The sequence below is a fragment of the Saimiri boliviensis genome, chromosome 1 (genome assembly GCF_048565385.1).
Source record: "Saimiri boliviensis isolate mSaiBol1 chromosome 1, mSaiBol1.pri, whole genome shotgun sequence".
NCBI classification, from domain to species: Eukaryota; Metazoa; Chordata; class Mammalia; order Primates; family Cebidae; genus Saimiri; species Saimiri boliviensis.
The window spans coordinates 1105115-1127040 of record NC_133449.1 but is presented as its reverse complement, the minus strand read 5'-3'; the positions used below and the strand labels follow the sequence as shown (position 1 = coordinate 1127040).

General features: G+C 46.0%; 1 protein-coding gene across 2 annotated transcripts in view; it reads right to left on the bottom strand.

Annotated features, from left to right (window-relative positions):
• SNTG2 (syntrophin gamma 2) overlaps positions 1-21926 on the bottom strand; it is a 317220-nt gene that overhangs the window by 142444 nt on the left and 152850 nt on the right. For both annotated transcript variants that reach the window (XM_074393375.1, XM_074393377.1), the window contains 2 exons: positions 11902-11989; positions 4904-4995 (listed from right to left, as the gene is read on the bottom strand). In XM_074393375.1, the coding sequence (XP_074249476.1) occupies positions 4904-4995; positions 11902-11989 (180 nt within the window). The remainder of the gene's footprint in view (positions 1-4903; positions 4996-11901; positions 11990-21926) is intronic.

The window sequence follows — 21926 nt, the reverse complement described above, 5'->3', positions numbered from 1 at the left end:
TAGAGGGAGAGGTTGCCAGTGCAGCAGGGGTCAGAGGTACCCCGTTGTGAAGACGCAAACCAGTCCTCTGGGTTTCTTGCGATTACAGGGCTGCTCTGAACATGACAAACTTTGCTTTTGGCTCCATCAGGCCTGGTCCTGGGAGGATGAGAGTGAAGCTGGTGACTGAAAACGCAGCAATCAAAGCAGCCTAAATCCTTTGAGTTTAGAAAGTTTCCAACTCACCTCTTTCAAGAAAGAAATTGCTTCTTGACTTTTTAATAAAACCATCTGTTTTATTTGCCTGTCCATAGACACTGTCAATGCCAGTATTAGCACTTTGCTATGTGCTATGAAATACACTCTTAAGCATAGAGAATAATTACATGCTTTAAATTATCTCAACAAGAGAGGGCCCAACGGTCAACTAACAGTGCACAGCAAATTGGCTTTTACATGATTAAAATAACCATCCAGAAAACCAGCTAGAATGTCTTTAAAATTCTTACAGGATTTTGAATCTTTTAAAACATTTTCATCTATGTTTTTTTCCCTTGACATTATTCTAGGAGTGTTTATCATATAATCAAAAATATATTAAAGAACAACAATAAAAAGAGATACATTTATTGCCCCAAATTTCAACAATATAGTGGTCTAAAATAAAAATTATCTCATATTTAACAACACATGCAATCACTGCTAATCTTTTGTGACAAATTTATATAAATAAAATTACTTAAATGTTTTTATTTAGCAATATGTCAATAACTTTCTTTCACATCAGGAAGTGCATGTCGACTTGAAGAGCTATGTGAGTATCCTTAGTTTCTTAAAAAAAAATAAATTTAAAGTGCTGGTTTACTGAAAACAATTCACTCTTTTTTGTCAGAAAATGTTTTTTTTTCCTTCACTTTTGAAACATGTTTGCTGGGTACAGAATCTTAAACAGGAATTAATTTCTTTTTCATATGTTAAAGGTGTCATTTCATATTTTCTAACTTCTCTTGTTTTTGCTGAGAAGAAAGCTGTCCATTTTATTATTGTTTCCTTTTTTAACTTCTGGCTCCTTTTAACGTATTTTTTTAATTTTTATTTTTAAAAATTCCATTCCAGGGTACATGTGGAGGATGTGCAGGTTTGCTACATAAGTAAACATGTGCCATGGTGGTCTGCTGCACCCATCAACCCATCACCTAGGTATTAAGCCCAGGGTGCATTAGCTATTTTTCCTGATGCTCTCCCTCCCAGTGTGACCCCCCCCCACTTCCTGCCAGGCCCCAGTGTCTGTTGTTCCCCTCCCTGTGTCCATATGTTCTCATAGATCAATTCCCACTTATAAGTGAGAACATGTGGTGTTTGGTTTTTTGTTCCTGCCTTAGTTTGCTAAGGATAATGGCTTCCAGCTCCATCCATGTCCCAGCAAAGGACAAATCTTGTTCCTTTTATTGGCTGCATAGTATTCCATGGTGTAGCTGTAACGTATTTTCTTTAACCAGTCTATCATTGATGGGCATTTGGGTTAGTTCCATGTCTTTGTTATTGTGAATAGTGCTGCAAAGAACATACACATACATGTACTGGCATAATAGAATGATTTACATTCCTTTGGGTATATACCCAGTAATGGGACTGCTGGGTCAAACTGTATTTCTGGTTCCAGATCTTTGAGGAATCACCACACAATCTTTCACAGTGGTTGAACAAATTTACATTCCCACCAACAGTGTAAAAATGTTCCTATTTCTCTGCAACCTCGACATCATCTGTTGTTTCTTGACTTTTTAATAATCACCATTCCGACTGCCCTGAGATGGTATCTCATTGTTGTTTTGATTTGCAATTCTCTGAGGGCCAGTAATGATGAGATTTTTTTCATGTTTCTTGGCCGCACAAATGTCTTCTTTTGAGAAATGTCTGTTCATGTCCTCTGCCCACATTGAATGCCCATAATTTTTCCTGTAAATTTGTTTAAGTTTCTTGTAGATTCTGGATATTAGATCTTTGTCAGATGGATAGATTGCAAATATTTTCTCCCACTCTGTAACTTGCCTGTTCACTCTGATGACAGTTGCTTTTGCTGTGCAGAAACTCTTTAATTGAATTAGATCCCATGTCAATTTTTGTTAAAGTTTAAAAAACCCACAAAACTTTATTTTGGGTTCAGGGATACACGTGCAGGATCACATCCACCAAAGCCTGAAGAACCAGGAGCTCCAGGTAGCCTCCCTTAACACTACTCTCATGTTACTTTTCCACTGCGTGTATCAGATCTGCACAGACCATCTGACCTTTCCTGAAACAGCACTGAATCATGACCCCTGCTCTGCATCTCCTTCCAGAAAGAGCTTGGAATTCACTCTACAAGCTGCACTCACATAGTGGGAGAAACACCCTGAGGATAACTGAACAGAAAGGGTGGGAGGGCAATTTCTCCCTGCTGAACGGTGCCGGCTTGGGGGACGGGCTGTTATAGACAAATGGAATTGTACAGTCCTCTTGTAAAATTAATTTTAAAAAGACTCCATAGGGAAATATTAAAGAATGTGGAAAGAAATAGAGTAGTATTCACTCAAAATAGAACAAATAAATATCCTTTTCACAAGCAGGGAAGGTGAGTCAGAAAGGTTTGATTCTCCTCAGTAAATACGGCTATTACAGTCAAAATCCCAACACTGTTTTTTGTAGAATCTGATCAAGAGCTATTGAAATTAACAAGAAAAAAACAAAGGAAGAGAGAGGATGGAAAAAACAGAGTGAGTTAGGAGGTGGCAAGAAGGTTAGGCCTACAGATGATACAAATTTATTATAAATATCTAGTAATTACATAATGTGATATTGCTGTTGATATTGACCAGCAGAAGACAACAGAGGTCTCAGCACCACACACCTGTGCCCAAGAGGCTGGTTATGTGTGAACCATGGCATCGCACATCACCCAGAAACAGTGTAGAGACAACTGGTCACCTACAAAAACGCACCTGGAACTCCATCTTTCACAGGTTTAACAAAAATAGATCTCATGGAATTTAGAGATCTAATGTGAAAAGCAAACATTAATAATGTTTAGAGGAAACTAAAAGCAAGTATCATTATGAACTTAGGATAAGAACGATTTCTTGAACAAGATCCTAAAACCACAAATTGTAATAGAAATATACTGAGGCATTTGGCTACATTTAAGTTAACTTCTGTTCATCAAAAGATAGCACAAATAACATGAAAGGACAAGTTATAAGCTGTAGGAAGACATTTTCAACCCATTACCACCAAAATATTGTTACCAAGTATATACTAAACATTTCGATGGTTTGTAAGAAAAAAGATAATTATTAAACATTCAATGATTTGTAAGAAAAAAGATAATCATAAAAGTAAATGGGCAAAAGACATGAACAGCATTTCACAGAAGAGGAAAAATCAAAGGAAAATACAAATAAGAAAAGTAAATAAAACACATTAGTAATGATGGAAATGAAATAGAGCCCCAGAGAAATAACCATTGCACATCGACTATACTTTGAATACTAAGTCAAAAATTACCTAGCACTGGAGAGGCTGTGGCTTGACTGGACTTTCCCAGAGCTGTGGGAACATAAACTGCACAGCCACTTTTGTAGAAAACATGTCATTATTTTGAAAATAGGACATCCTGGGATAATCCAGCCTTCAGAAATTCTACCTTACAGAATAGCCAAGAGACATTTGTAAGTATCTTTATGGCAGCCCTGATGTTAATGCTGATAAACTGGAAAACAAAACTAAAGCCAAGTGTCCATGGGCAACTGATGATGGATAAATAAACCGTAATAAAATATCATACAGCAAAAAACCTCACAGAAACACAAATATCATACAACAAAAAAGAAAACCCCACAGCAATACAACAGCAAGTAAACACACAAACCTCAGAAGACTGACAGAATCGTATTTTACAAGCCTTGCAATAAAAGGAAATGGTGTATTTGTAGAGACAGATAGATAAAACTGTTCTTTTAAACAAGGGAATGACAAACACATAATTCAAGATGCCTTATATCTCTGGGTAGGCAAGTGTGTGCAGGTGCAAAGCCAAGGGCAATATTCTAATTATTGATGAGAACTGCAATTTCACGGGCATTTGTTCTATTATTTTGCTTCATAACTGATGCGGAGTCTACATGCAATTTTTAATCACCAAGAGCTCAAGTAAACGTTTAGAAATAGAGTGGTCAGGCATCTTAAAAACGTAGATTGGACAAGCATGAATATTTTTCTCTAGGTTCTCCCTGTGGATCAAGTGTTGGCCATTTTGAAGCCGTGACTGGATATGATTTATCATAAAACTTCTACATTCCTTGTGCACTAACGAGTCTGTGGATGATTAATTCCCCAAGGGGTGCCGGGTGCTGCTCACAGGTCACCCTGCAGGAGTCGGAGCCCAGGCATCTGAGGGAGGCGGGTGTGAGCAGTGCCCCAGGGAGCTGCAGGATCTCCTTTTTGCTCCAGTCTGGTGTTCTTGGGAGGGTGGAAATTTGGAAAGTGATTAAAACTCACTGCAATATGCAGTGCTCATACCTCCTTAGGTGTTTTCTGTTAAGAAATTCATGTGAGTCTCTCGGAAGTTTCCTAAAAATAACCTGCAGCCCTTCCTACAGTCAAGGTGAAACGGTAAGTCAAAGGCAGGACTCCATATATTCTTGCCTGCTCCCTGAGAAACTGTGAATCACGAGCTTAAAATATCCTGCAACGCAATCACTAGGCGTCCCACGTGGGAGTAGACATCAACAGGACAGCACCTTGAATCTGCGTTTTCAGTATTTCCTCTCAATCCATCACAGTTACCTTCACTGACAATACAGCATCTTTTTAATTGTCTAGAGATTATCTCCGGGCTACTGATAGTTCTGTTAAAATAAGATTTAATGAGAATCCACATGCTTACGGTGTTACTGGAGTTTCTGTTCAGATGCAAACCACTGTCAAAGAGGGGAGAGGAGGCCCCGCTGCTGTGGTCGCTGGACGGTCCTGGGGACCCTGCAACAAAACCAGAGACGTTCCTTCCAAATGGTGCCAATGACAGAGCACGCTGTGGCCATGCAGCGACTTCAGACCTAGCTACGCATGGAAGTCACCAGTGCCAAAATGCCTGCTCATTCTCAGAGAGGCTGGTGCCCAGTTATGGGCTGGGTTACCCGACTGACCCTCACTTTCCTGCCCTGTGATATGGTCTCCGCACCAAGATCCGACCTCAGATGAAAGAGAGGGACCACTGCCGGCTCCGACCAGGGCTCCCAGGTGGAGGGACAGCAGCGGAAAGCGTGCCGCTGCAGCCCCGGCCCTGTCTGTCAACACGCCCCCCAGAATGGTCAGCTCCAGAAGCCCTCTATGATCTCGGTGCTCTCTTTTGAAAGGAGATGATCCTTCCAGACAACTCAAAAGGTTTTTCCAGAGATAACACTGAAAAGCTCATGCTCAAAGCACCTAGCACATTACAGGTAAAACAGGTGCTCATCACATAATTTCCCTGGAAATACAGGCTCGTGCAACCAGAGCTCACACCTCTTAAACAGGAGCAACCAGTTCACAGATCTTCACGCTGCACGGATTACCCAGTGGACACAGAGCACTCTCATGGCCTTTCCTGGGTCCTGGGAGCAGCTCAGGGAGAAAGGCTGTGTTTGTTCCTTTATTGTCCCTTTCCACCAGTATCTTCAGCCCAGACTACAGGAGTGGCAGTTCCCACGTGCCTCAGTGTTTCAGCAGTTTTGTTGTATTGCCACATAAAGACAGATCTGTGAACACAGCAGCCTGACCATGCCAGATTCCCAGCCAGGAGGAACAGAGAGGCCTCCAGACACTGAGAAAGGAGCCTCTGATGCATCCCTGAGTGGAGACCAGGCCCTGCTGTTACAGCACCTGACTGCTTGGAAAGAGGAGAGAAGCCCTGAGAACAGCACTAGCAGGAAGACCTGTCACCAGCAGCCGTCAGGCATCCAACCACGTGGCAGTGATTGCAGCATGGAGGCTTGAACTTGCCCCCGGGGCCTCTGGCAGGAAAGCCCCCTATGAAGCTGAAAAAAGCCTGGGGACGCAGCTCTGTGCATTTGTATTTGATGCCCTGTTGTGCCGTCTGTTTCCTGGGATTAAAGTGAAGCTCGATCGGCACCACACACCGGGTCATGACGTGGCCACCAGCCTTGCTGGGTGCAGCCAGGAATGCCACATGGCTTGGGGAGTTGACACCCTCTCAACTCCAATCCCGCCTCTGTACATGGGATGTGCAACGTTCAGCGAGTTAACACGTCTCGCTGGAATACTTTTTCCAGCTAATATCTACAAAGCTAATAGTTTTCATTTTTTTTTTTGGTGGGGGGAACAGAGTTTCAGTCTTGTTGCCCAGGTTGGAGTGCCATGGCACAATCTTGGTTCACTGTAAACTCCACCTCCTGGGTTCAAGTGATTCTCCTGCCTCAGCCTCCCAAGTAGCTGGGATTACAGGCACCCACCACCATGCCCGGCTAATTTTTTGTATTTTTAGTAGAGATGGGGTTGCACTGTGTTGGTCAGGCTAAAGACTAATATTTTTATAAACCACTTCATACCTTATTCCTTCATGAAAATTAAGATATTGAGAAACCTGGAGAGCTTGAAGTGAAATAACATACGAAGTGCTTACTTGTTTTAAATGGTAGCTGTCAGTTTTACTAGACAAGAAACTTTTCTTTTTCACTGACCACGGTTTACTGCCTGGTGAAGACTCCGATGCAGGCCAGGCTTCCGCTCCCACAGAGCACCCAGCGCATCTCACGGGGGCATTACTGAGACAGTGCCCAAGTCTGCCCTTTGGCTTTCAGATGCACATTTCACTGTCATCTATTTGCAACTTTTTCCCAATGCCTATTATTTTATATCTGTAATCACCTTAGCAGTAATCTGAGAGGAAAATCACAATATGTGTGATGACCGCAGTCTTCTAACACCCCACGGTCCATGCTGTACACAGGGAGGCACATGACTGATGGCAGCAAATCCAAGCCGCCCGCTGACTGAATGAATGAACAGGTAAACAGTCAACAAATTCACATTCAACAGTCATGCTTAGGCTCTAAGTTTCTACTAATTTATTTCTGATGAATGGGTATCTTTTCATCTATATCCCCAGAACAGAAATGTGAATACTTGTATCTTTCTTCTGCCTATCACCAATTAAAGTCCATTATTTTTTTTAAAAGCCAGTATCAAGAATTCTTAATGATAAAAATAGACTTAGTTGTTGTCAAAAATAAACAATCATATAAGAAAGCGTATAGTGAGCTGGGCACAGGGGCTTATGCCTGTAATCCCAGCACTTTGAGAGGCCGATGTCCGTGGATCACTTGAGGTCAGGAGTTTGAGATCAGCCTGACCAACATGGTGAAACCCCAGTTCCACTAAAAATACAAAAATTAGCAGGGTCGTGGTGATGTGCACCAGTAATCCCAGGTACTCTGGAGGCTGAGGCAGAAGAATTGCTTGAAACTGGGAGGCAGAGGTTGCAGTGGGCAGAGATCGTGCCACTGCACTCCAGCTTGGGTGACAGAGCAAGAATCTGTCTCAAAACAAAAACAAAAACATATAATGTACGATTGATGTTTATTAAAACACCTGATCTTTAAAAAAATTAACCATAACCTATCAAAACTACTTAGATTACCCTCGGACAGTGATGGTGGGATTGTAAAACAGTGTGGCCACTGTGGAAGGTAATGTGGCAGCCGCTCAGAAAGTTGAACCTAGAGTCACAGGGAGGCCCCAGGAGCTCCAGTCCTCGGCATCCGCTCAATGGGAAAGAAAACGTCTCCCAAGAAAATGCATTTGCGGCTGCTCATGGTGGGTATAATCCACAACAGCCCCAAACAGAAACGAGACAAACGCCCATCGGCCGACGAATGGACAGACAAAACCCACACCAAGGGCAGGTGCAGGGTTCCACATACACAGACACAGTCCCTATGAGGGGTGCTGTACAGCCGAGAAGACACAGCACAGAGCAGGCGACACAGCGGGGACCCTGAACTTGTGGGACGACGCTGGACACAGGCTCCCCAGTGCGGGATTCCGTCACAGAGAGCGTCCTCAGCGGGCAACTCCACAGACAAGAGACTCCTGGCCGCCGAGGGCGGGTGGGGAGACGGGGCTGACTGCTAATGGGCACAGGGTCCATTTTTGGGATGTTGGAAACGTTTGGGAATTGGATGGTAGCAATGCCTGTACACGTAGAGAGATATTTAAAATTGCTGAAGTGTTACTTTAAAGTGGTGAATTTTGTGATGAATTGTACCTTTTTTTTTTTTTGAGACGGAGTTTCGCTCTTGTTACCCAGGCTGGAGTGCAATGGCGCGATCTCGGCTCACCGCAACCTCCGCCTCCTGGGTTCAGGCAATTCTCCTGCCTCAGCCTCCTGAGTAGCTGGGATTACAGGCACACGCCACCACGCCCAGCTAGTTTTTTGTATTTTTAGTAGAGACGGGGTTTCACCATGTTGACCAGGATGGTCTCGATCTCTCGACCTTGTGATCCGCCCGCCTCGGCCTCCCAAAGTGCTGGGATTACAGGCTTGAGCCACCGCGCCCGGCCTGAATTGTATCTTTATAAAAAGACCAAGAGCCTGACTTTATGTGAAAAATAAAAGCCTACTTTGACTCAGTTTCAAATGGCTATTTATTTTCTCGTTGATAAACGTTCTAAAATGTGGAAACTGGACATTTTCCGGGCGCGCCTGCCGTGACCTCTCTTTCCCCACTCACGGGGGCTGCTTCACGCAGCCAGGAAGCGAGGTGCGCCCAGCACGGCAATTTCACTTCCAGTGTGGATTCAGCGAGGACATTGCGTCTGAATTTATGGAGAGATTATGGCTGCTGTGCTTAAACTGTTACGGATACTCACATTTTAACATTTTTATTGTAAAGAAGGAAATAAAAGGAGAATAAACACTTATTAAATTAACAGGGACTCAGCACCCCTGGCCTCCAGGCCGGCCTTTGATGCATGCGCCCCAGGATGTGTGGGGCGCCCGGGCAGCCGGGCCCATCCAGGAAGAGCAGTTAGACTAAGCACAGCCCTGCCAGGGTCCCGTGGCAAGGCGCACAGAGGTCTCTAGGTCACTGGCAACGGACCTGGAGTCTGAGGGTTTTAGCAGAGCCCACGGACAGAAGTCAGAATGAGAATCTTGACGGAGAGCCTCCAGCCCCTCAGGCTCAGGGGCCAGAATTCCAAGGGCTGCCCACCCTCGGAGGGAAACGCAGCTCAGCGTGGTGGGGCTCTAGGCCGGGGCTCAGGGTGAAAACCTCTGCCGGGGGCACGTCCTCTGTGATCTGGTGTTTCAACCACACCCCGGGAAGCTGGCTTAGACACAGCACCCGTCTCACCCTGCCCCTGAAGTCACCTCACCCGAGAGTCAGGAACAGCCCCAGGGTGAATGTCCTCCTGCTCCCACTCCCACCCCGCACATCAGAAAGCGCGCCCTGCCTTCTGTCTGTCCCCTCCCTCATCTACGCCACCTTCTCCTGTCCAACTCACATGTTCTTTTGTTTCTGGCAAAAACCTGTGAGGCGTCTGTTTCTTCCTTTGTGAGCCTGTGTGGCTGCAGCTGCTGCAGAATCCTCAGACACTCACGCTGCCCCTGGAGAGTGAGTCCTCCTCCCCTCTCCGAGCTCACTGCTGGGCCTCCCGACCTGTGTCTGATGCCTGAGCCTCCCTGCCAGCTCCAAGAACATCTGTGTAGCCCTCATCACGCCCACTCCCTTCCTGACTCACAGCAACGTTTCTCAGAACCCCAGGGGTGCACCACTGTGCCATGTATGACACTTCGCTCCCTTGAACTTTTGCCCCGTTGCTAACTTATTCTACCTCCACGGTCCTGGGAATACTCGCCTTTCTCACGCACAGCCCCTCAGGGCCCCTTACTCTTTTCCTCAAGAACCCTCTGGCTCCTCATCCACACCCCAGTGGCTCTGTCTAGCAGAAGGACTGGTGAATCTTACTGATACAGTTACCACAATGTCAGGAAGATTGATTTTCCTAAGACTGAATAGCGTGGTTGTCCTGCTGTGACTGACGGGAAAAACGGAGTTGCCCAAATGGATTTGCTCCTGGGTGCTCCGGAAGATGAACGCACCAGTCAGGCTACGATTCGAACGATGCTTTTGATCAGATGCCGACACGGGAAGCATTCCCCTTTCCCCATGCAGGGCTTGTGATGGGGCAGTGGCTCCCTTCCTCGGTGCCTCGCTGCTCAGACCTCGGGAGGACACACAGACAGGCAGGCTCGGACCCACGGCAGCATCTGGGGTGGGTGCTTCCAGCTCCTGCAGCCCCAGCGGGCCCATGTTCCAGGATGCTCTTTCAGTCCTGCCGTCTGCAGGCGGCTTGTCTTAATCTGCTCAGTTCGGCCCTCTGCCTTATCGCAAGGACAGCAGGCTTTCTGCATCCTAGGGTTCTTGCCTTAGTGTGCCGGAAGCATCGGATCGCACATGGGCTTGGAGGATTGGCACAAGGTTTTACTGAGTGGTGTTAGCTCTCAGAAGATGGATGGGGAGCCAGAGGGCAGGGAGTGAGAAGGTAGTTTTCTCCCGAAGTTGGGACACTTAGCGGCGGGACTCTCTTCTGACCACCCCAGCCAAACCCACGTCATTCTGCCAGTCGATGGTCTGCGGTGTCTGCTGGTGCCCGGCCTCTGCCAGTTGCTGGCCTGCGGTGTCTGCTGGTGTCCGGCCGCATGCCCTTCTCTCCTCTGCTCCTCTAGACGTCCAGCTGCTTGCATCTCTGTCCCCTAGGGTCTTGGGGTTTTTATGGGCACAGGACAGGGGTATGGCGGGCCAGGGCAGTATTGGGAAATGCAACATGGAGTGTAAGAACAGGTCCACAGGCACAGGTCCACAGGCACAAGCCTGGGGGTGAAGCCCTAGCCAGGGACCCGCCCTTCTCCTGCTGGCACTTCCCTGCCCCCTTCCCGTATCAACAAGAAGCGCAATGCATGATCAGAATTCAACAGCTGATGAGCCTGGGAGCTACAGCGGGTGCCACTAGGGTCAGGAGAGGAAGGAAGGCCATTGACAATGGGGAAACCAATGGAAGAGAGGGAGAAAGTGAAACAGCCAATATAAACCCCCGGGGAGAGAAGCCGTCCCTTCCCATGAGAGAGTGGCAGGAAGGACAGGCCACCAGCCCCCATGAGAAGGGACCCAACCATCAGCTCAGCGGGAGGTCCTCATTCCCTATCAGACACATGAGATTTGAGCCACCAGCAGATACTGGCTTCAGTGGGGGGAGCCTGGGACTTGCCTTCAAGGTCTTTCCTGATGACCCACAAAGAGAGGACAGCTATGCCCTCTGCTAAATCAAAGGAACGGTGGAGACGCCAACCTTTATAAAGCCATGACAGCTGAATAGCATTAGTAAAAGATACAGCAACTATCTTCACTAAAACATTTTTCTAGATTTGGGGTTCATCATCTTTATACTGGGTCACAATTCAAGTGTAATAGAGCATTACAAGCTTTGCACTAAAATATGGCAGGGACTCAGCATGAATTTACCATCATTTTCATTTTCTGCACTGAAAATTTCTCAGGTCAACGTAAGTATTTTAAATGTAAACTTTGCTTATACGTTAACGTATAGGTAAATACAATCACGGTGAGTTTGCACGACAGAGAAACCATGTGGTTAAATGACAGGCAAGCACGTTCTGATAACACTTCCTTTTAAAAAGCCCATGGATGTGTTAAAACAATGTCACGGGAATACACGATGCCACAGTGCCTGCCTATACTTTTCTTCTCTCTCAATATACACTCAGGAAATGATCAATATCCCAGTCCATAGTGTAGCATCTGGATAAATAATGCAGTGAAAAAGGAATTTCTCCAGCACCCTGGAATCCCTCCTCTTCCCACTTACCTACTGGGAGCTTCAGAAATGCCGGTGCTTCCCTGAAATACTCAACGGTGATGGTAACTTCATCGCCAGCATTTCTCAGAAGATGCACCTGTCAATAAGACAAACATAGCTACTTCAGCACCACAAAAGAACCAGACATGGAATTAAAAAATAAAACCTCTCTGCCTCTCCTGTTTCCCAAGAACTCAGAGTTACCTCTGAAACATGGAAAACTTTGTAAGCTTCAGCTGGAGTAAAGTGTTTATTACCTCTGATCCCACCTGCCTCCCACACTCTATCTGCATAAACGGGTGCATGAGTGAGCAGGGGTCTGCCTGTATCATGTCCAACACCAGGCTCTCACTAATGCAATCCACCAGAAAACAATTCCCTCGGAGAAATCAGTTTGTTACTACAAATAGCCAGTGTTCAGTCACTGGCAAAACATGGATTAACTGTGGCATAATAAATCACATATACCAAAGATTTTAATGATGCTTTAGTTCTCAAGAAATCAGTGGCTATCATTTCAGTAGGATGGAACTTAGTTCTGTGCTGGAATTTCAAATTACCCTCCCTGACTGTTTTACTCACCTCACATACAATCCCATATGTTTTAACACAGCATCTAAAATCAGCTTTTTGTGCACATGTATTTGCCATTGTTTAAATTTGAGTGAGATACTAGAAGTCTAGATGCTGCAAAGCTGTGTCAAAATTCACTGTGCCTGCATCTCCCTCCTCTGCTGTGTCCTCATTCTCCTGGGCTGGGCATAGCCCACCTTGCCCTCTCCTCTACGCAGAGCCTGGCCATAGTTTGAGCAGGTTCCTGCACCACTTCATCCTCCAAGGCCAGGTGTATCCCACCTTGCCCTCTCCTCTACATAAAGCCTGCCCACGGTCTGAGCAGGTTCCTGCCCCACTTCGCCCTCCTAGGCCAGGTGTAGCCCACCTTGCCCTCTCCTGTATATGGAGCCTGCTCACAGTCTGGGCAGGTTCCTGCCCCACTTCTTCACTTTATTCCTCATTTCTTCAGTCACTTTCCACGCCCGTCATTGCCTACCTGGCAGATTACAGTTCTGCACAGCTCCCTAAGACACTTGATGGACCCTGGGTGGGTTTTGAAGACCGGATTTAGAAACTTTGAAAGTTCCCATGGCCTGAAATCCAACATAAACGCCTTCCTATTTCACCCTGGGACATTTCCATCCAGCATGGCCAGTCCACCTCGACCACTGGTGCTCCCTCTGGGCCCTCTGAGCCACCCTGCCCCAGCCACGCCTGTGGACATGCTTACATATGTCGCTGCCTTCACATAGATCTTAACCTCATAGGACAGGCTCGTCGCTTTCACCTTGTCAAATCCCACTAGAAACTCCAGACCAGAATCAGCAGAACTGCAGAAACATTCCCCTGACGCCACTGGACATTTTCAACAACCTTTCTCTTCCCTCTCCTCCTCGCCCACGTCCATGTGGCTGGTGACCCTGTGCTGATGGCCTCTGGGACACAGGTGCCGTGGGCGGCTTCCCACGCCCACTTCCCGTCGGGAGGCGCCCCACGCCCACTTCCCGTCGGGAGGCGTCACACGCCCACTTCCCGTCGGGAGGCGTCCCACGCCCACTTCCCCTCGGGAGGCTTCTCACGCCCACTTCCCGTCGGGAGGCGTCTCACGCCCACTTCCCGTCGGGAGGCGTCACAGGCCCACTTCCCGTCGGGAGGCTTCTCACGCCCACTTCCCGTCGGGAGGCGTCTCACGCCCACTTCCTGTGACCCTGCAGCACTTCCTTCCTGTAACGCTCCACGTGCTCCACACGCTGGGCCCCGTAAGGCTGAGCCAGGCCTCCCTGCCGCCCTTTCCAAGGCGTCTCTCCTCCCTGCTGTTCGGTACACGTGCGCCCTCGTCAGACGCCCGTCTCTGACGTCCAGGCCCTGTCTTCATCCGGGCTGTGGCAGTGCAAGGGACGCCTCAGACCAGCTCCCGGAAGCATCAAAGCCTGACCACGGGCAGATCTGTCTGACGCTGCCCTCCTCGCTGCACAGGATCTGGAAAGAACGACCAATCTGAATTTCCTTCTCCTTGGTGAAAAGCAGCAGAACCCAGGCTCTCCTTTGAGGAATGGGGTTCGAGATGTCGAGGACTCCCTTCCTTTCTGCGTGGAAGGGCCAGGCTCTCACAAGGCCCCACCAGCCCCCGTCCCTGGAGGTGCAGCGTGTGGCGTGTGGGGAAGATCACACAGATCCGCGCTGGCCACCGTCCAGCCACCTCCTAGCAAGCAGCGGCCTCTAATTGGGAGCTCAGTGCAGTGTAATTTTAAAAGAGCAAAATGTTACCAGGACAAGAACAGTTTGAAACTCAGGAAACTCACTGTGCCCCATTCCTAAACGGGCTGCCCTCCTCCCAAAGGACCAGGCCACACACAGCTCCCGTACGCACGCCATTCTCCTGGCCAGCGTGCCTGAAGTGTTTGACGGAAATCATCAAGGTGTGTGTGGACACCTCCCTCCCCACCTCCATACCTGAGGCAAGTGAATTCAGTGACTTTCCCTTCTGGAGAATGGCTGTGGTCTGAAGATCTGCCATCTCTCACTAACAGGAATTCACACTTATCACAATGGACAAGTTGATTTTGTCAGAAGCAACAGAACCAACCAATAGAGAGAGACAGAGTAGCCTGAGAACGCTGAGCACTTTTACTCAAAGACTAGACTTAGGTTCAGTCTATTACTATTTTTTCAATCACAAATGTTTGCCTTGATTTTTTTTTGGACTTTAAAATAACCAAACAAGCCAAAGGCATTCACTTTGTTACCAGTCTTATTTTTTATTTAGTTCAAAGCATATTTGTAGTGTATGAAAAAAATAATTGAACGGTGACCATTGATGACACTAAATTCAACCAATGTCTTCAAAGTGGTTTTTCCCTCCTGGAATGATGGCCCTAAGCCTGATGGTACTGGGAGAGACCCTGACCCTGCCTATAGGGCGGCCCCCCTCAGCCCCCGTAGCAGTCACTGCTTTTTGCAACAAACTAACAACAGTAACCATGGCCTGGAACCTTTCCCCTTTCCCTCCTTTCTCCGTTTCCTTTCTCCTTCCTTTCCTCCCTCCCTTCCTTCTCTCTCTCTACTACTTCAATGAATCCTCAATCGTCAAATTCCTGTTGAGTAGTTTCTTAGTCCCTCCCCTTTCATCCCTAATTGTATTTCTATTTTCATTATTATTTCTTCAGTCTTTTCAGAGGCCTTTGCATCTCGCATTATTACAAGCCCACTTGGAGAGATGGATTTTTGGTTTTATTTTCTCTTACTTGTCCTCTATGTTTTCTCTTCTACAAATTTACCTCTTCATTTTTCTTCTTTATTGCTCCCAGGGCTTCTCTGTTGCTCTCCCTTCAGATTCTTAAGTGACAACATGCCTCCTTTTTCTTTGCTTTCTTGTTTTCTAATAAACATATCTAAAAATTACCATTCTTCCCTTAAGCCTTGTATGCCACAAACTTTGATACAAAGTTTTTCAATATTTTTCATCTTAGCATTTTGTATTTTTTTAATGTTTTCTTTATATACCAGTATAGCAATTTTTAAAGTTTCCAGAGGTGTGGATATTTTAAAAGCATTTGTCATTTTGTTTACTAGATATCCGTGTTGAATTTCTTTGTGGGTGCCTTGTGGCCTAAACAACTGTGACTGTCCCACACGTTCTGGAAAAATGTGAGTTTATGTTGAATATGAGAACACAGTCACACACATACACAGACTCCCACATACACACATATGCACTCACACACACATGCACTCATACACACATACACTCCCACATACACACACACATGCAATCACACTCAGATACAATTCTATATACACATTCATGCACTCTGACACATACTCCCACATACACACTCATGCACTCACATACATTCAGATGTAATTTCACCTGCACACTCATGCATTTACACACACATATACAGCCACATACACACACCCATGCATACACAAGGACACACATGAACACAGGCACACATGGACACACAAGCACACACACATGCACACACAGGCTCACACGTATACACACCTACACACATGCAGACACACACACACAGGCACACACACGGACACCCGTAAACTGACTTCCTCTCCTCTATGATCTGCCTGCCATCCACCCCACTTTAGTAACATGCCCCAAGGCCTGTATTAGACCTTGCTGTTATAAACATCTGCAAGGGTCCTGTACGTTAAATCAAGCGCCACACCAGCAAGGTCTTCCAGGGTGCACCCTGGAGCCCTCCTGCACACGACATGCAGCTCTGAGACTCACAAGAGCTCTTGCTCTTGTTCTTACTGTGCCACAGCCTCATGTTCCCCTAAGATCCATCACTGTAACCCTTCTCTGCATGCACCTTTAATTCTCTTGCCCCTCTGGCCTTGCTGTGCCTGTCTGCCCCAAATCCCTACTGTCCTGAAAGGCAACTCCCCAAAAAATACACTTTGGCATGCTGACACATCAGTCACTTGAAACATGATTTGGAAACGTGCACTGATGTTTTATTCAAGTGCCATGAAACTCCTCTTCTTCCTTGCTCAGTTCTTCTGTCTTACAGAAGCTAAGCACAGCAGCCAGGCACTAGGTGCCATGCTCAACACACAGGAGTCTCCTCTGCAGCTCTTCCCCCACCAGAGGTGGAGAGTGGGCCATGCAGACCATCAGATCCCATTCGTTCATCCTCTTCCTTTGAACTACGTGTCATCATGTACTAAGATGCAGATAAATTTTTAAAATTAATAATTTGCCACTTTTCTATGTAGATTTTTAAATGCTTCCTTCACATGAAGTTGACTGAGTAAAGGGAAAGTTTAGTTTATGAATAACTCCCATAAATTGGTTTCAAAACCAGGACACTTTAACAGAGAATCTATTTTATTATAAATGATTCAAGTATCCTACATTCTGCCATAGTCAGCGGCACATCATTTAAGACAAAAACCAGCAGTTGATACGGCTGGGCCCTTTGACCACAATGCTGAATCTATTAATCCCCTTGAGCCCCACCTGAGCATGCACCCCTAGCAATGTCAGCTGGCCCACACCCGCCAGCCGGCCAAGGTAACTTTGACACACTAACTTCTGTGCATAGAGCAGTGGGACTTGTAGAGAAAACTGCCTCAGGCAACCCCTTCTCCCTTGTTAAGTGATGCACAAAATATCTATCTATAGCTTTAGCGTCTGTCAAAAACCTCCCAGAGCATCGCGGTGCTGGGCTCCTATTGCCTGTGGGGCAGGCTAGGCGCGGGGCATTCAGATGGCACATCTCTAGTCTGTGCACACCAGAGGCTGAGCTATTTTCAGAGTCTGAAAAATTCTGTGACCTCAACAGAGAAAACCTCCACTGTAGTTCCCCATGGAAAACGACGTAACTCATTTCTGCTTAAATATACTATGTTAATAATGAAACAGATCTGAGCCTATGAAACGTCATTCTCAGTAAGCTTGCATTCTCATTGCCAGTATCCCTTCAACATTTAAACCCAGTCTCTGTATACATAAGGAACCTACTTATGGAAGAGACTTGCACAGACCTGGCCTTTTTCTAAGTGTGAAAGCCTCTCCATGGACAATGTCCCTCCTGCCTGGCATCCCTGTGCATGTGTGAGCATCTGGGAGGGTTTTGCCAAGCAGGCACCAGCCACGCCGCGTGCCGGGGTGCACGTCAGCTGCACCTCCGGGTTCTGCGGTGGTCAGGGGCAGAGCCAGGGCAGGACTCCATGTTTCCTGCAAATGTATCGAGCTGCCAGTCACGTATCCAGTGGAAAAGCACTGGGGTCGCTCTGCAGGGTGCTGGGAGTGAAGGGATGGAGGGGAGAGGAGGGAGGAGCGCAGAGGGAGCTGAGTCGGGAAGAAGCCAAGTTCTGACTACTTCTGCTGAACGGTAACATAGGGGATTGGACCGCACATGAGGTCTACTGAATGAATCCATGCAGCAACTTGCAGCTTCCTGGAGCAAATGATTTTTCCGGGCTGCATTCCCCGCGGATTCACATTTCTATGATGACCATGGAAAGAGTGGAAGATGTCTAGCCTGGTCTCCAGGGGTCTCACCATCCACCTCCCTCACTCACATTCCCAATCACTGTGGAAACATCTGTTTCACCAAGAGTAGCCACCCTGCCCTGGAATCTTTATTCTAGGCACACATCAGGAGGCACGCACCAAGTCCCCAAGGGAAGACCCTCTGGGCTGCACATCGCACACCAGGCAGAGCCAGTGAGATGCCTTATGCGGATGTGTGCCCAGGCTGCCCACTGGTGAGGTGGCAGCAAAAGCCACCTACATGGGCTGCAAATGGCTAAACTTGCTTTTATCCGTGTCACTCATGAGTGAGTGACAGCCAGCCTTTTTGATTCCCAATAGATCCAAAGATGCTCGTCAGCACTGCCCACAGGCTCTAGGGGGCAGGCAGAGACGACAGATACGCTTGCTTGTTAGAACACTAGAACTAAGAGAGTGGATGATTTCATACAGTCCTCTACCAAGGGTTCCCTTTCCTGAGATCCCTGCATTTACAAACAGCCTCTCAAGATAGTTCTCTAAACCTTCAAATGCTTGCTGTTAAATTAAGTCACTATTCGCTAAGAGATTTATGATTGTGAAGTATTTAAAGAACATGATTTCATTGCGATGTGTAGCCCAGTTTCATTGGTGAATGCAACTTTAATAACGGAGAGATGTCAAATAAAAAGCGAACCAACTTCCTCAATCTGTTGAGGGTGGGCAGGAATCATGTTACCAGCTGAACCTCGAAAAGACGTGGTGCATAGGTTTTTCCACACCACTGCTACTCACAGATTCTTACAGGGAGACGGACATTAGGACTTGACTTTGCAGATTAACCCATGGAGGGCTGGGTGATTTTGTAAAGTGCTCATGGACGAAAACAAGCGACGAAGCCCCACGTAGAGTGTTAATCTTCTGACGCTGTCACTGTAGCTTCCTCTCTCCTGTGTATTCCCGTCACTGTCCATTCTTCTAATCCTACTCACAATCCTCGGCCACTTCCATATCTCATCCTTCGTACAATGAAAAACAAAACTAGCTCAGCTATGGAGCAATTCCCGGAACTGCAACCTCCAAGCACATTGCCAAACTCACCCTCCCCACCCCTAAGCCTCTCTGCTCCCCATCACACACACACACACTCACATGCACACGCACGCACACACGCACCCCCACACATGCACACATGCATGCCCAACAAGAACATGTTATGTTTAAATGTTCATCTGGAGAGATCCAAGATGGCTGACCACTAGCAACTCGGGATTGTAGCTCCCAGTGAAAACGCAAAGAACGAGAGGACACCACACCTTCACATGAATTCTTGTTGCTCACGCACCAGGAGATTCCCAGCAGAGGAGCCCCACGGGTCGCCAGCGCGACTCCTGTGACCGGCGAGGCGGTTTTGCCGGCGCCTCAGAGCGTCGGTTCTCGGTGCAGAGTCAGAAAAGCACCACCAATCTTAACGCCGCTGATTTAGTTGGTGCAGTGGGTTGCTCAGATTTCGGCGCTGAGAATCAATAAGTTGGACGTCCACTCAGAAACCCAATTACAAAGACGGTAATTATAAAGACCACAGATGGATAAATCTACAACGAAGGGAAGAAAACAGTCAAAAAAGGCTGAGAATACCCAAGATCAGAACGCCTCTTCCTCAGCAGGGGATCCCAGTTCCTCATCAGCAACGAAACAAGGCTTGATGGAGAACGAGTGTGTTCCAATTACAGAAGCAGGCTTCAAAATGTGGATAATAAGAAACTTCTGTGAATTAAAAGAACTTGTTCTAACACAATCTAAAGAAACTAAGAACTTTGAAAAAAGGTTTGACGAAATGTCAACAAGAATACAAAATTTAGAGAGGAAAATAAGTGAATTGATGGAGCTGAAAAACACAATACGAGAACTACGTGAAGTATGCACAAGTTTTAACAGCCGAATTGATCAAGCAGAAGAAAGGATATCAGAGGTCGAAGATCAACTTAATGAAATAAAACTAGAAGACAAGATTAGAGAAAAAAGGATAAAAAGGAATGAGCAAAGTCTCCAAGAAATATGGGACTATGTGAAAAGACCTAATCTACGCTTGACAGGTGTACCTGAATGTGACGAAGAGAATGAATCCAAGCTGGAAAATATGCTTCAGGATATTATTCAGGAAAATTTTCCCAACTTAGTAAGGCAGGATAATACTCAACTCCAGGTAATACAGAGAACACCACAGAGGTATTCCTCAAGAAGAGTAACTCCAAGGCACATAATCGTCAGATTCACCAGGGTTGAAATGAAGGAGAAAATACTAAGGGCAGCCAGAGAGAAAGGTCAGGTTACCCACAAAGGGAAGCCTATCAGACTTACAGCAGATCTCTCAGCAGAAACCCTACAAGCCAGAAGAGAGTGGGGACCAATATTCAACATCCTTAAAGAAAAGAACTTTCAACCAAGAATTTCACATCCAGCCAAACTAAGGTTCATAAGTGAAGGAAAAATAAAGTTTTTTGTGAACAAGCAAGCACTCAGAGAATTCATCACCACCAGGCCTGCTTTACAAGAGCTTCTGAAAGAACCACTACACATAGAAAGGAACAAACAGTATCAGCCTTTCTAAAAAATACCAAAAAGTAAAGAACATCAATATAATGAAGAATTTACATCAACTAATGGGCAAATGGCAGTATTAAACTCACATATATCATATTAATTCTAAATTTAAATTGACTAAATTCCCCAATTCAAAGACAGCCAATTTGGACAAAAAACTAAAACTGTATGCTGCATCCAGACCCATCTCACATTCAAGGATACACAAAGACTCAAAACAAAGGATGGAGAGAGACTTACCAACCAACCAGAGAGCAAAAATAAATAAATAAAAAGCAGAAGTTACAATTTTTGCCTCTGATAAAATAGTATTTAAAGCAACAAAGATCAAAAGAAGCAAAGAAGGACATTATATAATGATAAAAGAATCAATGCAACAACAAGAAGAGTTAAAGGTCCTAAATATATACGCACCCAACACAGGAATACCCAGACATACAAGACTTATAAAGAGACTTAGACTCCCACACAATAATAGTGGGAGACTTCAACATTAATATTAGACAGATCAATGAGACAGAAAATTAACAACGATGTCCAGGACTTGAACTCAGATCTGGAACAAGTAAACGTAATTAACATTTATAGAACTCTCCACTTTACACAAAATGTACACTCTTATCAGTACCACATCATATCAACTTAGAAGTTTAAACGAAATGTTGGTTGGCTCCTTGTTTGTTATTCTCTTCCCTCATTTTCTTTCATGTCTCCATTATTAAGGACAATTATAGGCATACCCATATTTAGACTGCATTCTAGCCCGGGCAACAAAGCAATACCCCCATTCTCTCTCCCTCTTCCTCTTTCTCTTTCTTCCTCTTCTTTATTCTTTTTCTTATTATTCTTTTTCTCTTTCTAAAAAAAAAAAAAAAAAAAAAAAAAATTTAAAAAAATTGGAGACCCAGGGCCAGGACTGTAGGAACATAAAACTGCATCTTTTATCATCCACGTTACTTATTTTTATCATCTTCAAGTATGTCCTCCAAGTTAGCCTTTGGTAGCTGAGGGATTATGAATAAAAAATAAATAAATAAATAAATAAATGTTCATCTGACGACTTGCCCAGCGACCCCTGATGTTTGAACCATGAAACTCATCATTTACTTTGCTTTCCAAACTCATGTTCACAAGATCCATTTTAAATACCTCTCGGAATAATACTGTAGCTCTGGGGGACACTCCCTGGCGCCTGACAATATTCACTGTTTGTTATTTGTAGGGAAAGGGGTGACAACCAGAATCTTGAGCAGCCGAGAGACCTCGAGATACCCGGCCCTTTCATCTGCAGAGAGTGCATCTGCCAGCCTCCACCCCAGGGCAGGAGGCTCCTGCAGACGGTGGGCCAGGCAGGAAGGCCCTCGTCCCTTTACTCCACCTTCACCTTCTCTGCTCA